The 15,124-nt window shown below is 63.5% G+C and overlaps 1 protein-coding gene across 6 annotated transcripts in view; it reads left to right on the forward strand.

The window, feature by feature from the left end:
• SHANK2 (SH3 and multiple ankyrin repeat domains 2) overlaps nt 1-15,124 on the forward strand; it is a 314,515-nt gene that overhangs the window by 112,840 nt on the left and 186,551 nt on the right. For all 6 annotated transcript variants that reach the window (XM_053923687.2, XM_053923683.2, XM_053923685.2 and 3 more), the window contains 3 exons: nt 3,959-4,280; nt 9,975-10,144; nt 12,785-12,898. In XM_053923687.2, coding sequence (XP_053779662.1) covers nt 3,959-4,280; nt 9,975-10,144; nt 12,785-12,898 — 606 coding nt within the window. The remainder of the gene's footprint in view (nt 1-3,958; nt 4,281-9,974; nt 10,145-12,784; nt 12,899-15,124) is intronic.

Genomic DNA, 15,124 nt, shown 5'->3' on the forward strand with positions numbered 1-15,124 from the left:
ATGCCTCCCGTGCTTCCCGGAGGCCGGCCGGAGGACGCTCGTCTCCCGCCCGCCCCTCCCCGTGCCTGCTCCGATCACAAAAGCAGAGGAGCGCTGCTCACATGACGGGCGCGGGGAGAGGCCGCGGGGCTTGAGTGCGGCCCCAGTCTGCGTGCAGTTGGCTCCCAGCTGACAGGCAGACTATGGGGTGGGCTTCATCACCAGCACGCCGGGTCTGGCATGCCCAGCAATGCTTGGCGGCACGCCGTGCCCAGAGGCCCGCTGCTGCGCCCCGGGTCCACGCCGCTCCCGCGCCGAGGGGCTGGGCAGCTCGGCGCTCACTTCCCCCATCTGAGAAGGTTATATAATGAGCGGCGGACCGCTGCTGAAGTCGAGGGGAAAATGAAGTCTTTGTTGAATGCCTTCACCAAGAAGGAAGGTAAGGCAGGGCCGTGGGGAGCGCGACGCATGGGGACAGCGGGTTCTCCGGGGGCGGGAGCAGAGAGGGGGGCCAGTTCCTCCCAAAATTGCTGGTTGTTCATCTCAGCGTGCAAGGGGATAATTGCCCCCGGCAGCCCTGGGGCTCTGTTGTGCTTGTCTGGCTTTGTAACCCACTTGAAGGAGCCGCTGGGTGTTATTTTTGTCCCCAGTCTCCAGCCCCTTGCAGAACTGCACTCCAGGATGTGCGTCCGTGGTGACTCTGCCCGAGGCCACGTTAGGAGCCAAGTGCGAGGGCAGAGTGGAGGAAGTTTCGGCTCTGTCTGTGCAGGAGCTGCAGGCAGTGGGCTCAGGCTAAGGGAGGTCAGGGCCCGGGCACCGGCCCCGGTGGCTGGACGGGCAGTGTCCTCCGGACGCTCCCCCGCTGCCCCGGGCCGTCCCGGGCCCCAGTGGCAGCGGGTGGGTGGGAAGTGCCTCGTGGCGACTTCCGAAGTGCACATGCCTTTTGTCAGACCCCGTGGAGTCTCTCCTGCGGACAGAATGTATAAGTGAGTGCATGTAAGACGGCAGAGGAAACACCCGCCCACTTGGAGTTAGTTTGCAGATTGCCTGAAAGAAGGAAGCAGTTGGGTGGAATATTAATCACTTTCAGGCAGGAAAAGAGTTATTTTTAACCCTTTTCACACATGCACATGAAAGTCCTCGGAAGGCTCCCGTCAGCCTGTCGGGCGGAGAGAGCTCTCGGTGTGCTAAAGGTTTAGGAAGGTGTTAACTTCAGGGGAATCGGGCAGGTGCCTCCCGGCACAAGCCATAAAATAGACCGAGAAAAAAATTTTCCCATTCAATTGCATGGGGAACTAATTTGAGGTGAATCTTGGTAATTGAGTGGGGCGGTTTTGATTAGGATGCTTACCTAACATCACCTGTGGGATTCCACCCGAGTGACTCGCCCGGTGCTCAGGGCAGGGGGTGGGGGAGCTTCTCTGCAGCTTCCTCCCCGATCTTCAGCGGCTGCCCTGCGTGCACACCCGCCGATCGGCGAGCCCCACCCGCCGATCGGCCATCCCACACGGGGGCCTTGCCGGGCTGCTTCTTGGGGGTTTACACACAGACAGGCTCCGTCCGTGCTGGTTTCCTGCACTATTAGCGCAGATTCACACTCCGGGATTCCAGTCTCTTGTCACCCACGGGCAGCGTGGATCTTCGCTGGGGAGTGCGGTGTTGGGCTCTTTCTGTGTCTGTCCTGCGGTCCCATGGATGTGTCTGCCCCTCCGCGTCCGTCTTAGCCCGGGGGCAGGACGCCCCCCCAGCCCATCCCTTCCTGTCCAGGGCATTAAAACCCTTCCCCGCTGCACCAGTCAGAAAGGAGACCTGTGCTGCCCAGGAGGCTGGGCGGCTTGGCACCGTGGGGCACAGGTGTCTCCCCTGTCTGGGAGCGTCCCTGGAGCTGGGTGTCCCCTCCCCACCGTTGTCGTGAGCCCTGGCCTCTCCCGGGCTGGGGACGGTGAATTTGGAACGCTGGGGGCTCTGGGGCCGCCTCCGGCCGGATGTGCCTGCCGGAGTTGTCAGCGCTCCCTGTGACCTCATTTGCAGCCTGCGGTCCGAGTGACAGACGCTCGCTCACTATGGTCGCCCAATCATCAGCCCTTGGCGAGGGCCTTCAGTCCCCAGCCCCGTGTCAGGCAGGTCTCAGGTCGCCGGAAGGCACCCGCCGGGTGCACTTCGCACCCCAAATGGTAAACGCTCGGTGGTCCGAAGTCTTCCTGGCCTCCATCGGCTCTGAGAGAGCGACACCCGTCTGGCCCTCCCCTGTGACAAGCGAAACACAAACTTTTCCCCAAAATGAGATTTCCTCGTAGGTGGGCAAGGCCCTGGCTGGCTGCGTCTGGAGAGGACAGCCTCGGGCCCAGACGTGTCCGCCAATGACGCACCAGCCTGTCCCGGCCCCGTCCTTCTCGGCCAGGCTGGCACCTCTGTCCTCGTGCTCTGGGGAGACAGGAGCGGGCGCAGTTCCTGCCGGAGAGCCTTGGCTGCCACCTGGCAGAAGGGCTTCTCGGAGGAAGCGGTCAGAGAGAGAACGCACTGTGGCCTGATGGGAAGAATGTGACCCCTCGTGTGTCACCTCCCAAGTCTCAGTGGCCGTGCCCACCAGAATGTGCATTCCGAGTGAGTGTCCTCAGGAAGCCCCCTGCCGACCCTGTGCGGCTGCCCTGGGCGGCCCCATCTCTGCTTTCCCAGGACTGCCCTGTGTCCCAGGCAGGCGGCGAGGGTGGCCCTGGGATGGTGGCAGGGCCGAGGTCACGCCTGGGCTCCGGGAAGAGTGCCGCTGTCCTTAGTGCCCGCGGAGTGTCCTCGGCATCCTGTGACGTGGGCGGCTGGGCGGTGGTCGCCCGGGACTCTGTGCTGTCTTCCTGGGAGAGGCCGAGATTCCCTTGGGAGGACAGCCCCGGCCTCTGCGTGCAGGTCGTGTGGCGGTGGGAACGATGCCTGGGGTGTCAAGCGCTCAGGACGCCGTGCCCTCAGCAGCCCAGGTCACGGCACCTCACTCTCCCCTCAGCCCGGACAGCTGCTTTCCTTTAGATGCTTCCTTGTGGAAGGGACCCCTTCTGTCTCCGCTCCTGCCGTGGGGGCAACCCCAGATGGCTTAGAGCTGACCCTCCCCACCCCTCCTGTCCCCAGGAACAGCGTCCCCGATCTGAGACCCTGGGCAGGGAAGGCCTGGCCTCTGCTCTAGAACTTAGTAAGAAGCCAGGTGGGGCGTGTCCCCCTGCCCATCTCACCTGCTGGGTCCCAGGTTGATGGTGGAGAAAGGAGTGAGCTTGGGGGTGAAGTCGCCGGATCCTGCCCAGTAGATGTGAGGGCCGTGTCAGGGACCTGGGGCCACAGTATCAAAGTGCCAGAGATGGCAGCTTAAGCCACAGACACTCACTTCTCACTGCCCTTGGGGGCTGGAGTCAGGGCTGGTCCCCCGAGGCCCCTCTCCTGGGCATGCAGACGGCTGTCCTCTCTCCGTGTCCTCACACGGCCGTCCCTCTGTGCGCGTCTGCATCTGAATTTCCTCTCATAGTGGACGCAGGCCCACCCCAGCGTTAGAGAGACCACTTTTATTTTAGTGGTCTCTCTAACGACCCCATGTCCCCACACAGTCACATCCGAGGTCCCAGCGATCAGAGCTTCAGCACGGGACGATCAGGGACTGGTGCGAGGGCCGCGCTCCGCAAGGGGGGCAGTTGCTGCCTCTGTGCACACCACGCTGTGAGATCCGCGGCCGTGCTCACACATGTCTCGGGCTGCTCATGGCCGGGACCCCGGCCCAGATGGAAGTCAGACCCCATGTCCCTTCCATCTCCAGTGGTAGCTTGAGCCTCGGCCTCTGCCTGCCTGTGTTCTGTGCGGGGTGAGTTCTGCACCCAGCAGGGTCCTGCGGGGGTCTTAGCACAGAACTCACAGCGCCCTTGCCCTCGGCTCAGCTCGCATGTGCCCCCGCCGACGCCAGCATCACCCCGCATGCTCACTGCCTCTACCGTTCTCTCCGACGCAGTGCCCTTCCGCGAGGCTCCGGCGTATTCCAACCGCAGGCGGCGGGCCCCCAACACGCTGGCCGCCCCCCGGGTCCTGCTGCGTTCCAACAGCGACAACAACCTCAACTCCGGCGCACCCGACTGGGCCGTCTGCTCCACCGCCGCCGCTGCCCACCGCAGCCTCTCACCCCAGCTGCTGCAACAGGTGCCCAGCCCAGCCGACGGGGCCCTGAGGACCATCGGCAGCTACATCCCCGGGCCCCGCAGCCGGTCCCCGTCGCTCAACAGGCTCGGCGGTGCCGTTGAGGATGGCAGGAGGCCCCAGCAGCCGTGGCACACGGGGTAAGGGGTGGCCGGGCAGGGTGGGACTGGTGTGGACTCGGGGTGGCTCCTGTGGGGACCAGGGAGAGGAAGACCCTCCTGCACCACGCTGCTGGTTCTAGAACTCAGGGTTTGCCCAGGGGCTGAGTGCAGGGCCTGCCTCATTCCATCCCGCGTGGTGAGAACCCTTTAAAACCAGAGTCCTGCCAACCGCCCCAGCTCAGGCTATCTCCAGAGAGCGGTGAGGGCCCAGGGTCATTCCGTGAGCACCTGAGTCCACGACGGCCGCTCCGGGCAGGTCGCTCCAGGCAGGTGTGAGAGGCTAGTCATGAGGAGCTTCCTGGTGGGGGTGGGGGGCGGGGCTCGAGGCCAAGTTTCCTGTCCTTTGGCATTGGCTGCTGAGTCCTAAAAGTGACATGGGAGCCCAGAGAGAGCTAAGAGTTCTGCAGGCACCCTGTTTCCCACCTGTACAGGTGCACATTGCAGATGCACCTCACCTGGTACAGGTGAGCAAACTCAGGCTCGGTGGGGCCAAGGCAGGCCCGAGACCACGAACGCCAGCGGCCGTAGTGAGAGCCTCTGCTGGCCCGGCTGCGCCAGGCTCCAGAGCGGCCCTCAGCGGCCGGAGCCCAGTCTTGTCCCTTTTGTAGACGAGGCCAGTGTGGAGCCAGGGCCGAACGGTGACCCGGGTTCCTGAGTGGGCGATGGTGGCTCGGGAGGGTGTCTTCCCCGGAAACCCGTCCTCCCCCTCAGTGCGCAGCAGGGTCTCGGGCCTGTGTGTTCCCAGCTGGCGTGGCGTTTCTCGTGAGGTTAGAATGCCCACTCAGTGCCTGCCCACGGTTCCCCACCCGCCTTTCTCGTCTCCTCCCTGGCCTCTGAAGGCACTGGGCTCTCCAGCGCCTGCCTGTGACAACTGCCCAGTGCCACACCGCAGCTGAGAAGGGGGATGTGGGGAGGGCCATGGGCCAGCAGGGGAGGGCTCAGTGCTTCACACAGTTGGGGGCGGGGCTGACCACTGTGACCCCAAATGTCTCCTGCCCCTCCGTGGGCCTGAGGGCCGATCTTCTTGATGCCGGGGGGCAGGGGGCCCTCCCCAGCGCACATCGGGGCTTTAGCGACCCCGCCCGCCCGGGGCTCGTTCTCTGATCGAGAGACCCAGTTAGTTCCTGGCTCTGGTCTAGATTCTCACTCGCAGTCGCCCCGAGGGAGAAGTCCCAGGTGCTGAGAACAGTTTAAAGCGAAATTACAGGATTCCCCCAAGGCAGAAAACTCCACTTCGCACCGTTTGCCAGAGTTATGACTATAATTTTAAGAAGAGTGTGTCCCCTTCCTCCAGCGTGAAATCTAATAAGATACGGATGGCAGTGTGGCCGGGGACTCGCAAAGGCTGTGACGGCGAAATTGAGAGCAGAGAACGGCACCCGGGCTCCTGGCTGGGGGGGGGGGGGGGGGGGGGGCCTGTCCGACCGTCCCCGGTTCCCTGTGCGTGTGCTTGTGTGTGTGTGAGTCTTTGTTGCCGTGAGCACATTTCTGTGTGCACGGGTGCACGCGCATGTGTGTGTGCTCGTGTGTGCGTTTGCGTTATGTGCATGTGCGTGTTCCTGCGCTGTGCGCACACGTGTGCGTGCATTGTCTGTGTGTGGCCTGCCCTGCTGCGCCTCAGTTTCCTCATACGTAAAATGGACCCGATAGCTTTGCGGTGAGGACTCCCTGTCATTTACTGCCCATGCCAGTGGAGGGCCTTGTCTGGCCCACGGACGCGTTTGGTGCCCTTACTTGTCGTGACCATCAGGGACCCTGTGGAAGGGCCCTCTGGCCACCGAGGGGCCAGCACAAGAGGGCGTCGGGTGCCGCTGTCCGGGTGACCACTCCCAGCTTGGCTCAGGGACAGAGTGGAGAAAGTCACGTCCACAGGGTCCAGGGTGGCATCCTGGGCACAAGGCAGGTTGCCCTGTGGCTCCCCACCCCCACTTCCTTTCTCTGTGCTGCCCGTGGGGAAGGCCGGCCAGCCAGCACCCTCTCCCAGGCAGACCCGTGCACCCCAGCACTGACCTGAGGCCCCAGAATCCTCCACCAGGAATATGACGGGTGCATCAGTGTAGCCAGAACCAAGCCCACAGGTGCAGACTTGGAGGAGAGGAGCCCAAGTTGCCCAAGCCCCACCCGCTGACCACCGACCTCCCCACTGGGGCTCTGTGGGTGGTCAGGGCTGCCCTGCCCCGTGGAGGCCGATCTGGGTCAGATGGCCAGTTGACCCGAGTGCAAGGCAAAAGAGAGAAGCCCACCCAGAGCCTTTGGGAACCGAGGTACCTGTTGAACCTTCTTTGCACTCAGCCCAGCCGCCCCCACCACAGCCCCTTCAAGACTCTGCACACACCTACCTGGACACGCCCTCTAGTGGCGTCCACTGGCATGGCTGGTCCATGTCCCTGATAACTGGCCAGGGCTGGGTGTGGCTGCCTCCACCTGCCCCACCACCCACCACTGAGTGTGGAGAGGAGTGCGTTCCTCCCAAGGCCCCTTCCAGTCTCCCAGGGGATGACTGGTTCTCGCCAGGTTCAGAACAGCTCTTCACATACTTTTGCAAAATCGGGGCCGCTGGCCCCTCTCATCGAGCAAGCCTGTCTTGGGTGCGGTTGGCTTGGTGGGGTGGGAATGCTCGTGCGTCTGAGTTCACGCAGACTTCAAATGCACCTGCGGCTCGCTGGCTGTGTCTCTCTGATCCTCCTGCTTCTCACCTCCCGGGGACCACAGCTCCCCCTCCCCACAGGCAGGAGCTGAGCTGGAAATCTCCTGCCCCCAGGGAGCACCGGCAGGGGCTCAGGAAAGTCTGTCCTCTACCCAAGCGGCTTTTGAGTCCTTGAACTTGGGGCCGTGGGAAGCTGAGGCCAGGTGGGCAGTTGGGTTCAGGGTGGGTAAAAGTGACAGAGGGGCCCGCCCAGCACGGTGGCCCAGCCAGTTGTTGGGCGACACGGGGCCGGCCTCGAGCCTGTGCCCCCAGCCCCTCTGGAGGAAGGTGCCATGGCCATGGCCAGTATGTCCCTCCTGCATGGGGGCTGTGCGTCCAGGGCACCAGGAGGGAACGCCAGCCTGAGACGGCACCTCGAATTCAGGGACAGGCCTGCATGGAGAGCAGGGCCTTTCACAGGGAGCCTGGTACCTCAGAAATTACCACCCCCCTTCCTGTGCAAGTGGCATCAGGAGGTCTAGAAGGTTCTAGGGTGGTTGGGCCCCCCTCTGCAAGCCCTCTCCCTGCCCCTCATGGACATGGGGACCAGGGACCTGGTTTCCTCAGTGGCGATGGTGTCTGCTGCTCCCTCCCCTGTGCCTCCTCTGACCCAGAAAGGGACAGGGTGCAGACAGGGCAGGAGCTGGCCCAGCTATGGAGTTAGTCTGCCCTACCACCCTGCCTCCCCCGGGAGGCCAGGAGTAGGGGATCAATGAGGATTCCCCCGGGCTCCTGGGCTCCTGCTGGCCACCTGGGCGGAGATGAGGTCCGGCAAAGGGGGCTCAGCCTGGGGGAGCAGAGGAATCAGGGTCCCGGCACCACGTGGGCCGCCCCTCACTGTCACTTTCTCTCCTTCCGCATTTGGGGGTGCTCCGTGTTTGCTCCCCCAGTTGGTTTCCATGGGGTGTCACCATGCAGAGGGAAGTTCCACGTCCCCACCCCAGACACAAGGGCAGGGACAGGCCAGCCCCGGGGCTGCTGTGGTTGAAGACTCGGATACACAGGCGCCCCCAACCGAGCCCCCTGGACTCAGTGCACGCAAACAGGCTCCACCCTCCGTGGGGGCGGGAGGCTCCCTGGAGGAGGGAGACCCCCAGGCGGAGAAAATGGGCTGGCTGGGCATGAGGGAGGGTCCGAGGGTCCAGCGTGGCCGGAGCAGACAGTAGGCAGGCACGAGGCAGGAGGCCCACTGAGAACTGTCCCCCATCGCAGGGGCTCATGGCAACCGCCCCCCCTTTTTCCCAGACAGGGTGTGAAGGGCAAGGTAGATTCCCGCCACCCCAGAACCTTCCAGAACCCCTGTTTCGGCCTCTAGGCCAGGGTGGCCTTGGGTTTGCAGATGTGCAGAGCGAAACCCCAGTGGCCCATGGTCACCGTGGAGAGTGGGGGGCGGCGGGACAGTGGGGTGCCGGTGGTGTGCACAGCGGTTCTCAGACCCCAGCGAGCTCACCGTGCTCCACGAAAGCCCCTGTCCCCCGTGCACACTGGGAGCTCCGGCCGTGTCCCCTGCGCCCAATGAGTGAGGCATCCTAGTGACTGTCTCTGTTGTGCCTCCTCAGGGCCTAAAGGGGAGGGTGGGGAGTGTGGGGTGCTGCCACCAGGACATCAGAGGTGCAGCGACACCCGGGAGCCCAGGGCGGTGTGCCAGCCAAGGACGCTCACCTTCCTCCCTGGCCCTGGGGCAGAGGAAGGTGAGGACTTGGGACATTTGTGTTGGATGTGCCACCCTTTGCCAGAGCCCAAGCTGGCATCTCTCAGCCTTCCTTTCGCCCTCTGTGCGGCCGGGAACCCGGGAGACACCCGATTTCGAGTGGACTGCTCCAGACCCCCCCAGTCCCAGAGACTCTGCTTCTCGAGCATCCTCCCAGCACTGAACGTCAACCCTGCCCACCGGAGCTCCCACCCCCAGCCTTCCTCAGCTCCGGTCCGGCCCTCACACGAGACTGGGGCCCCTCCAGTCACATCCCTGGTCTCTGGGGTGTCAGTTCCACCCCAAACATCCCTGCAGAGAGTTTCTTGCAGCCTCCAGCCTTTCCCCGACGCACCCCCTCCCCTGCGCCGACCCATCAGACGTAAAGGACAGGGTCTTCCCACTGGCCCTTCTGCCCGTGAGGCCCAAGCTTGTCTCGTGTTCACCAGTGTCTGCAGACCCGCAGACCCGCAGACACTCACCCAATGAATGAACAAATGGGTGGGTGTGTGAGTGCCTGGGAATGAAGGGTGGAGGAAGCCAGTGTGCAGGCAGGTCCTGTCCACCCGGGATGGCTGTGAAAGTTCACTCATCCACGGTGGCCCCCTGCTCTGCTGCTGAGAAGCTGGTGACTTAGCCCTCACGCCGAAACACCAAGGCTGGAACCCCATCCCGCTGTGTTGGGCCACCATGCCGGTGTCTCAGCGTGCCGCTCACAGTGCTGAGCAGCCGTCACCCCGTCACCTCCAGAACTTCCTCATCTTCCCAAACTGATGCTCTGTCCCCATTAAACACCAACTCTCCTGCCCCTCACCCAGCCCCCGTCCCACTTTCTGCTATGAATCTGACCTCTCCGGGGACCTCCCGTGAGTGGGGTCACAGAACGCCCTTCCCCTTTAAGGCCGAGTCATTGTCCACCCCAAGGTCAGACCCAGGCCCCTGTGGAAATGTGGATGGGCCACGTTTCACGTGTCCATCATCGCCCACGGTCACTTGGGTGTTTCTACATCTTGGCTGTTGTGACTAACACTGTGAACGGGGTGTGCAGACACCTGTCGGAGCCCCTGCTCTCACTCTTTGGGGACACGCCCAGGAGGAGATCACGGGGTCTGCCTGCATCCTTTAACCTTGAACATGGCCCCAGGGCCTGGTCTTTTCTCCAGCCCCATCCAGAAGCCGGAGCTCCGATGTGACTGCTTTCAACACGGCCTAGTCAGGAGCAGACTGGCCACGGGTCTGCCACTGGGCCTCCTCTGTCCCGGGCCCTGACCCCCTCTCTCTGCATCGCCCCCCACAGGCTGGCTTTCCCGCCCAGAGCCAACAAGGACGTGTTCTCTGCTGTCGAGCACCCGGGGCCCAAGCGGAAGCTGTACAGCGCGGTGCCTGGGAGGCTCTTCGTCGTCGTCAAGCCATACCAACCCCAGGTCGACGGCGAGATCCCCCTTCACCGTGGCGACAGGGTCAAAGGTCAGTACCACGCATGTCCTCTGCTTCTGGGGCAAGGTCATACCCAGGCCCCTGTGGATAACATGGAGCCCCGGAGGCAGATGGGGAGTGGTGTGAAGCTCACCAGCCATTCCCCGAGGGTGCAGCTTCGCTGTCCCGGTGGCCTGTTAGGGAGGGCGGCATGTGTGTGGAGTGAGGTACCCTTGTGGAGAGTGCAGGGGAGGGGCAGACGAGGGCATCGTTGGCAGCGCTCCTTCTGCCAGGAAACCCGGAGGGCCTCACGAAGACGTGGCGTTGGCACGGGCGCTGGCAGGGTCGCGTCTAGGTGTGTCTTGTCTGATGTCTGTGTCCTTGGGGCAGTGGGGGGCAAAAGTGGGTCTGAGCAGGGGATCAGGAACACGAGGCCCTCATGAGGGGCAGGCCCGGGGAAGGCTGGCAGTGGCTGTGGCCAAAGCCTGTGGCGCTGAAGGCCACGGGAGGGGCGTGGAGATGGGGCCGGAGTGGACTGCAGTGGGCCCGAGCCTGTGGTGAACTCAGCTCTCCCCCGCCCCCCTGGCACCTCGTGCTAACCAGGCCAGCCTCCTCCGCAGGCACCGAGCGTCTGCTGGCAGGTGGAGCCCCGCCCTCTCTCGGCTCCGTCTGCTCCTCCTGCTGCACGGCGGTCGGGCCATCTGGCAGCATCGGCGAGTCCCTGGGGGCCCCGTGTCTCATTCTTCACCTGGAGCGTCTCTGTCGGTCTGTGTTCAGGCTCACTCACTCTGCCCGGAGAGGCCCCTTCAGCTGTTAAGCCCCTCTGGTGAATTTCTCAATTGCACCAGCAGCGTGTCTGAGCCGCAGCGTTTCCGTGTGTTTTCCACCGCTGCTTTTCATTTGCCTCCTCACCGCCCCCTTGAGGGCTTTCGCTCCCCGGCAGCACCGGCTGTTCTACAGCGACGTGGGTCTGTACCACCATCCCTTTACACTCCTTGTCCGCCCTCCCCCCCCCCCCCCCCCCCCGGCCATTCCGGGCCGCTCGCCTGGGGACGGGCTCCCTCCTCCCAGGGCTCACGGGTCCAGCATTGCGCTCGTGCAGACTGGCTTCCGTTAGTTTTCCTCATTTCGCTGTGGCGGGCTGCTTGGGGGGCGCTGCAGGCAGGCTCCAGTCTCGAACTGGAGCTGAGCTGCTCTGGGCCTGTTCTGCACATGTGTTTTCTGGGGTCGGTCGGAGATGTTGGGGACGCTGCATTTCCCGGCTCTCTCTGGCTCTTTCCCTGGGGTGTGGGGACACCCACCCTCGTCTCTCCATATCTGACTCATCTGTCAGGTTCTCCAGGCCACTGAGGCTGCCGGCCTTGCCCCTGGGTTCCTCACCAGGCCTGCTGTGTGGACCTGACTTAGTTCAGGCCCGAGCCCAGGTGTATGCCCAGGGCCGAGCCTGCAGTGGCCCCTCAGGTCCGGGTCCATTGGGAAATCGTGGGGCATGACCCGGTCAGCATGGAGCGTCCCGGACCAGCGTGGAGTTTTGGAGGAAATGCTTCGAGTGGTTATGATTGTCCCGGTCCGCTTGGAGGTTGCTTGTCTGTTTCCTTTGGGTCATTTCCTTGCGTATCAGGCAAAGATGCGCAAAGCCGATGTTTTCTGTTCAGCTGCCTTTCAAAAGTCCCGGGTCCAGTTGCTCTCTGTCTGGCCTTTGAGATGGACATGCGGGGCAGAGGGGAGCACACACAGCCGAGGCGTTTGTCCAAACGGTGCCAGGGGGAACACATGGCTTCCTGACACAGGCCCCCACCCCACGCTCTGGTCTCCAAACAGGTGTGGCTCGCCCACGCGTGATGCTGGTCGAGGTCAGAAACACTTTGCTCTCTGGTGGGTGTTTGCTGAGGCTCTTCGGTGCGCCCAGTGCGCCGCCCAGTGGGGAGAGCCAGCCGCGGGGGCAGGCGCTATGTCTGCGTTCACAGGGTGCAGAGCCACCCCCGCTCCCCCCTCCACCGCCACCCCTTCCCTGCGGGGACGGCAAACCCCTGCTCCTTGCCAGGACCTGCCTCATCAATAGCTTCCTCCTGACCACGCCAGCACGCCAAAGGGCCGGCCCTCCACGGCGCTAGCACGTCTTTCAGTCCCGCCCTCTTCTCCAGTCCAGCCAGCATGTGCTCGCCACACAGATGCCATGGTTTTCCCGTCTCCTGCCTCGAATATTCTTTCCTCAAACTGGCTTAACAGGTCCTGGGGACCCTGATGCTTGGGCCCCTCCCCAGCTTGGGGGTGGGGAGCAGACAGCGTCTCATCCTCCTGCTCCCCTTTGGGGTGGCCTGCCCCCTCCCCCAGTTACCACTGTCCCGTCTCAGGGGGACAGTGTCCACGTGGGTGGTGTGAGCTGTAAAGATGCTCGTAATCTGCCCCTGAGGCCTGCCAGGCAGAAGAGACACAGGGGCTGCTGAGCTAACACCCTCGGCACCGTCCTCTCCAGGGGACACTGCCTGGGGCCCTCGTCCACGGCCGAAGGAAGTGCGGTCAGTGGCAAAGGGACCAGAGCCTGGCTGCTGACATGCTGCCCCAGGCCTGGCCGATGACATGCTGGCCTCGCTGCCATCACCAGCGCCCCTCCTCCCGCTCAGCCCCAGGCCCTCCCAGCCCAGTACCCCCCACACACCCGCTAACACTGCCCTGTTTTCTTGTCTCTAGTTCTGAGCATCGGCGAAGGGGGCTTCTGGGAAGGCAGCGCCCGTGGCCACATCGGGTGGTTCCCGGCCGAGTGCGTGGAGGAGGTCCAGTGCCGGCCCAAGGACAGCCAGGCAGGTAAGGCGGCCTCGCTGAGGCGCGGCAGCGGCGGGCCTGAGGTGCGTGCGGAGGGAATCGGCTGGTGCCTCGGTCCAGGGACGGGCTGGGTTTCGGAGCCAGGACGTCTGCGGTGGGTCGATTTGATTCCGTGGGGTGTTGTCCAAACCAGAAACTAGTGCAGGGTGATGCGGAAGCTTTTTGGAAGAGGCTACTCGGCACGTGTTCCAGAAAACGTGGGCTCAGTGGTCCAGCCATCCGAGAAAAGGCTCCTTGGTTGGTGAAATGCTCAAGGCCTCCTCACCGTTCTCGCAAACAGGCAGCTCCACGCTACGGCGGGTCTGGCCCAGGCCCTCCCCGGGAACTGTGCCCGGTGGTGTCCCCGTGAAAACCTCCCAGAGCGGTCGGTGTTCTTGCAGGAAAACCGACCTGGGGCCCTAGGAGTCGCCGTGGAGCCTTGCGGAAGACCGTTTTAACACTGCTTGCCAAGAGAGTGAGTTGACTGGTAGTGAGCAAAAGTACTCGAGTTGGTGGAAAGCAGAGCTTGCTCCACGTGTCCCTCCGCCGGCTTCGGGCAGCGCCCCAGCTCAGGGCACCCGTGGGGAGCGGCCACGCTTGCCGTGGGCCCGTGGCGCTGCTGCCTCCCCCTGCGCAGGCGCCGGCTTCCTGGCTGGCTCCGCACGCACAGCTTCCACAACGGCTCTGGGTGGATTCTTCACCAGAAGTGACATGCTCTGATGTGACGGTGGAGGTGATGCCTTCACGGGGCCGGGGACGGGGAAGCCGTACACGTTCCAGTATCTGTGCAGGGGGATCAGGGGCGCCCCGATGACAATAACTCGCCTCTTTGCAGACCTCAGCCGACGTCACTGTGTCCTTCTGCAGGAGATGGCCTGTTAGCCATGGGCCCGCCCCTCCCCCATGCTCCTGGAGGACAGGGATGGCCTCTCAGTCCTCTGTGTCCTCTGTGCACAGGACAGAGTGCACGTCCACAGGTCCGCTGTGTTTGTGGAGGCCACCGATGTGGCCCTGACCTGGAGGCCGCAGGGCCACCCTTGTCTGGCTGTGGGCATGCAGTGGGGCGATGTCAGCTGCTGCAACAGGTGAGCCCGCAGCTTCAGTGGCTTCACGCCGTCAGGGTTTGCTTCCCGCCTGGTACCACGCACGGGCGGCGGTCCTTCCGGTCAGCAGACGAGCCGCTTCTCTCCATGCCGGGACTCGGGTCCAGGCCGTGCCACTCTCGGGGCGCTCAGCAGCCTCCACCGCTGGCCGGCAGGTGCAGGGCGGGAGTGTGCAGGGACCCTGCCCCCTGGGAGGACGCTGGCTCTCAGTTCCCATTGTCCAGGGCTGGTTGTGTGACCTGGATGCCACAGGGGGGTCCCGAGAGGTGGGCGTCCGGGACTGACTTCTCGTGGTCAGGCTCCTTGTTCTGTAACTCGTGACTGAGCTCTGCCTTCACTGCGTCCGCATCCCCGTGTGCTGCGTAGACGGAACAGGTCAGTTCGGTGCTCATGTGATTTTTGTGTTTTCAGTTGTTCGAGTGAAACACAACGAACGTACAGGAACGCTCACGCCCCGTAAATGTGTCCTAGTGAGGGGTTGTAAAACAGCCCCCCAAGTCCCTGTGTGCCCTTTCTCCCATCACTGACTGCCCCCTGACTCAGCCACCATCCCCTGCTAACCTGCTCTGTGTCCCCCAAACCGGGCGGTTTGGTTTGCCCATTTGAACCACTTGTAAGTGGCATCACGTATGTGTCAGGCTCTGTCCAGGTCTCTCCCAACACCCACGTGCGCGTCTGGCTGTGGGCAGGGCTCTGGGCCATCCTTCAGGGGTGGGGCCCTCTGTCCCTCCGGACGTCTTGGCCTGGGGCTGTCAGGTGGTGTTCCGGGGTCCTCACTCATCTCCTAGTGGGAACACGGGTGCCCCACTGTTGCCCAACCCCCAGAAGTGACCTGTGGTGGCAGGAGTGCCCTCTGCTTTTCTGGAGTTGCAGGCCCAGGATTGGAATCTGGGTCACCTGACCCCAGGGACCCAGCGCAGACACTGTCCAGAGAAGGTGAGCACGGGGGGCGGGGGGAGGGTGGTTAGCCCTTAGTTCACAGAAACCTGATCTGAACCCCTGGCCCAAGGCTTCTCCATGCTCCACCCCAGCTCAGGGGCTGTCCTGGTCATTGTCATTCTTTTCATTGGAGATGACAAAATCTTCAGGCTCCCTACAGTACTCCCAGCTCCCAAAAGGGAATTGA

This window comes from Desmodus rotundus, chromosome 5, assembly GCF_022682495.2.
Source record: "Desmodus rotundus isolate HL8 chromosome 5, HLdesRot8A.1, whole genome shotgun sequence".
NCBI lineage: Eukaryota > Metazoa > Chordata > Mammalia > Chiroptera > Phyllostomidae > Desmodus > Desmodus rotundus.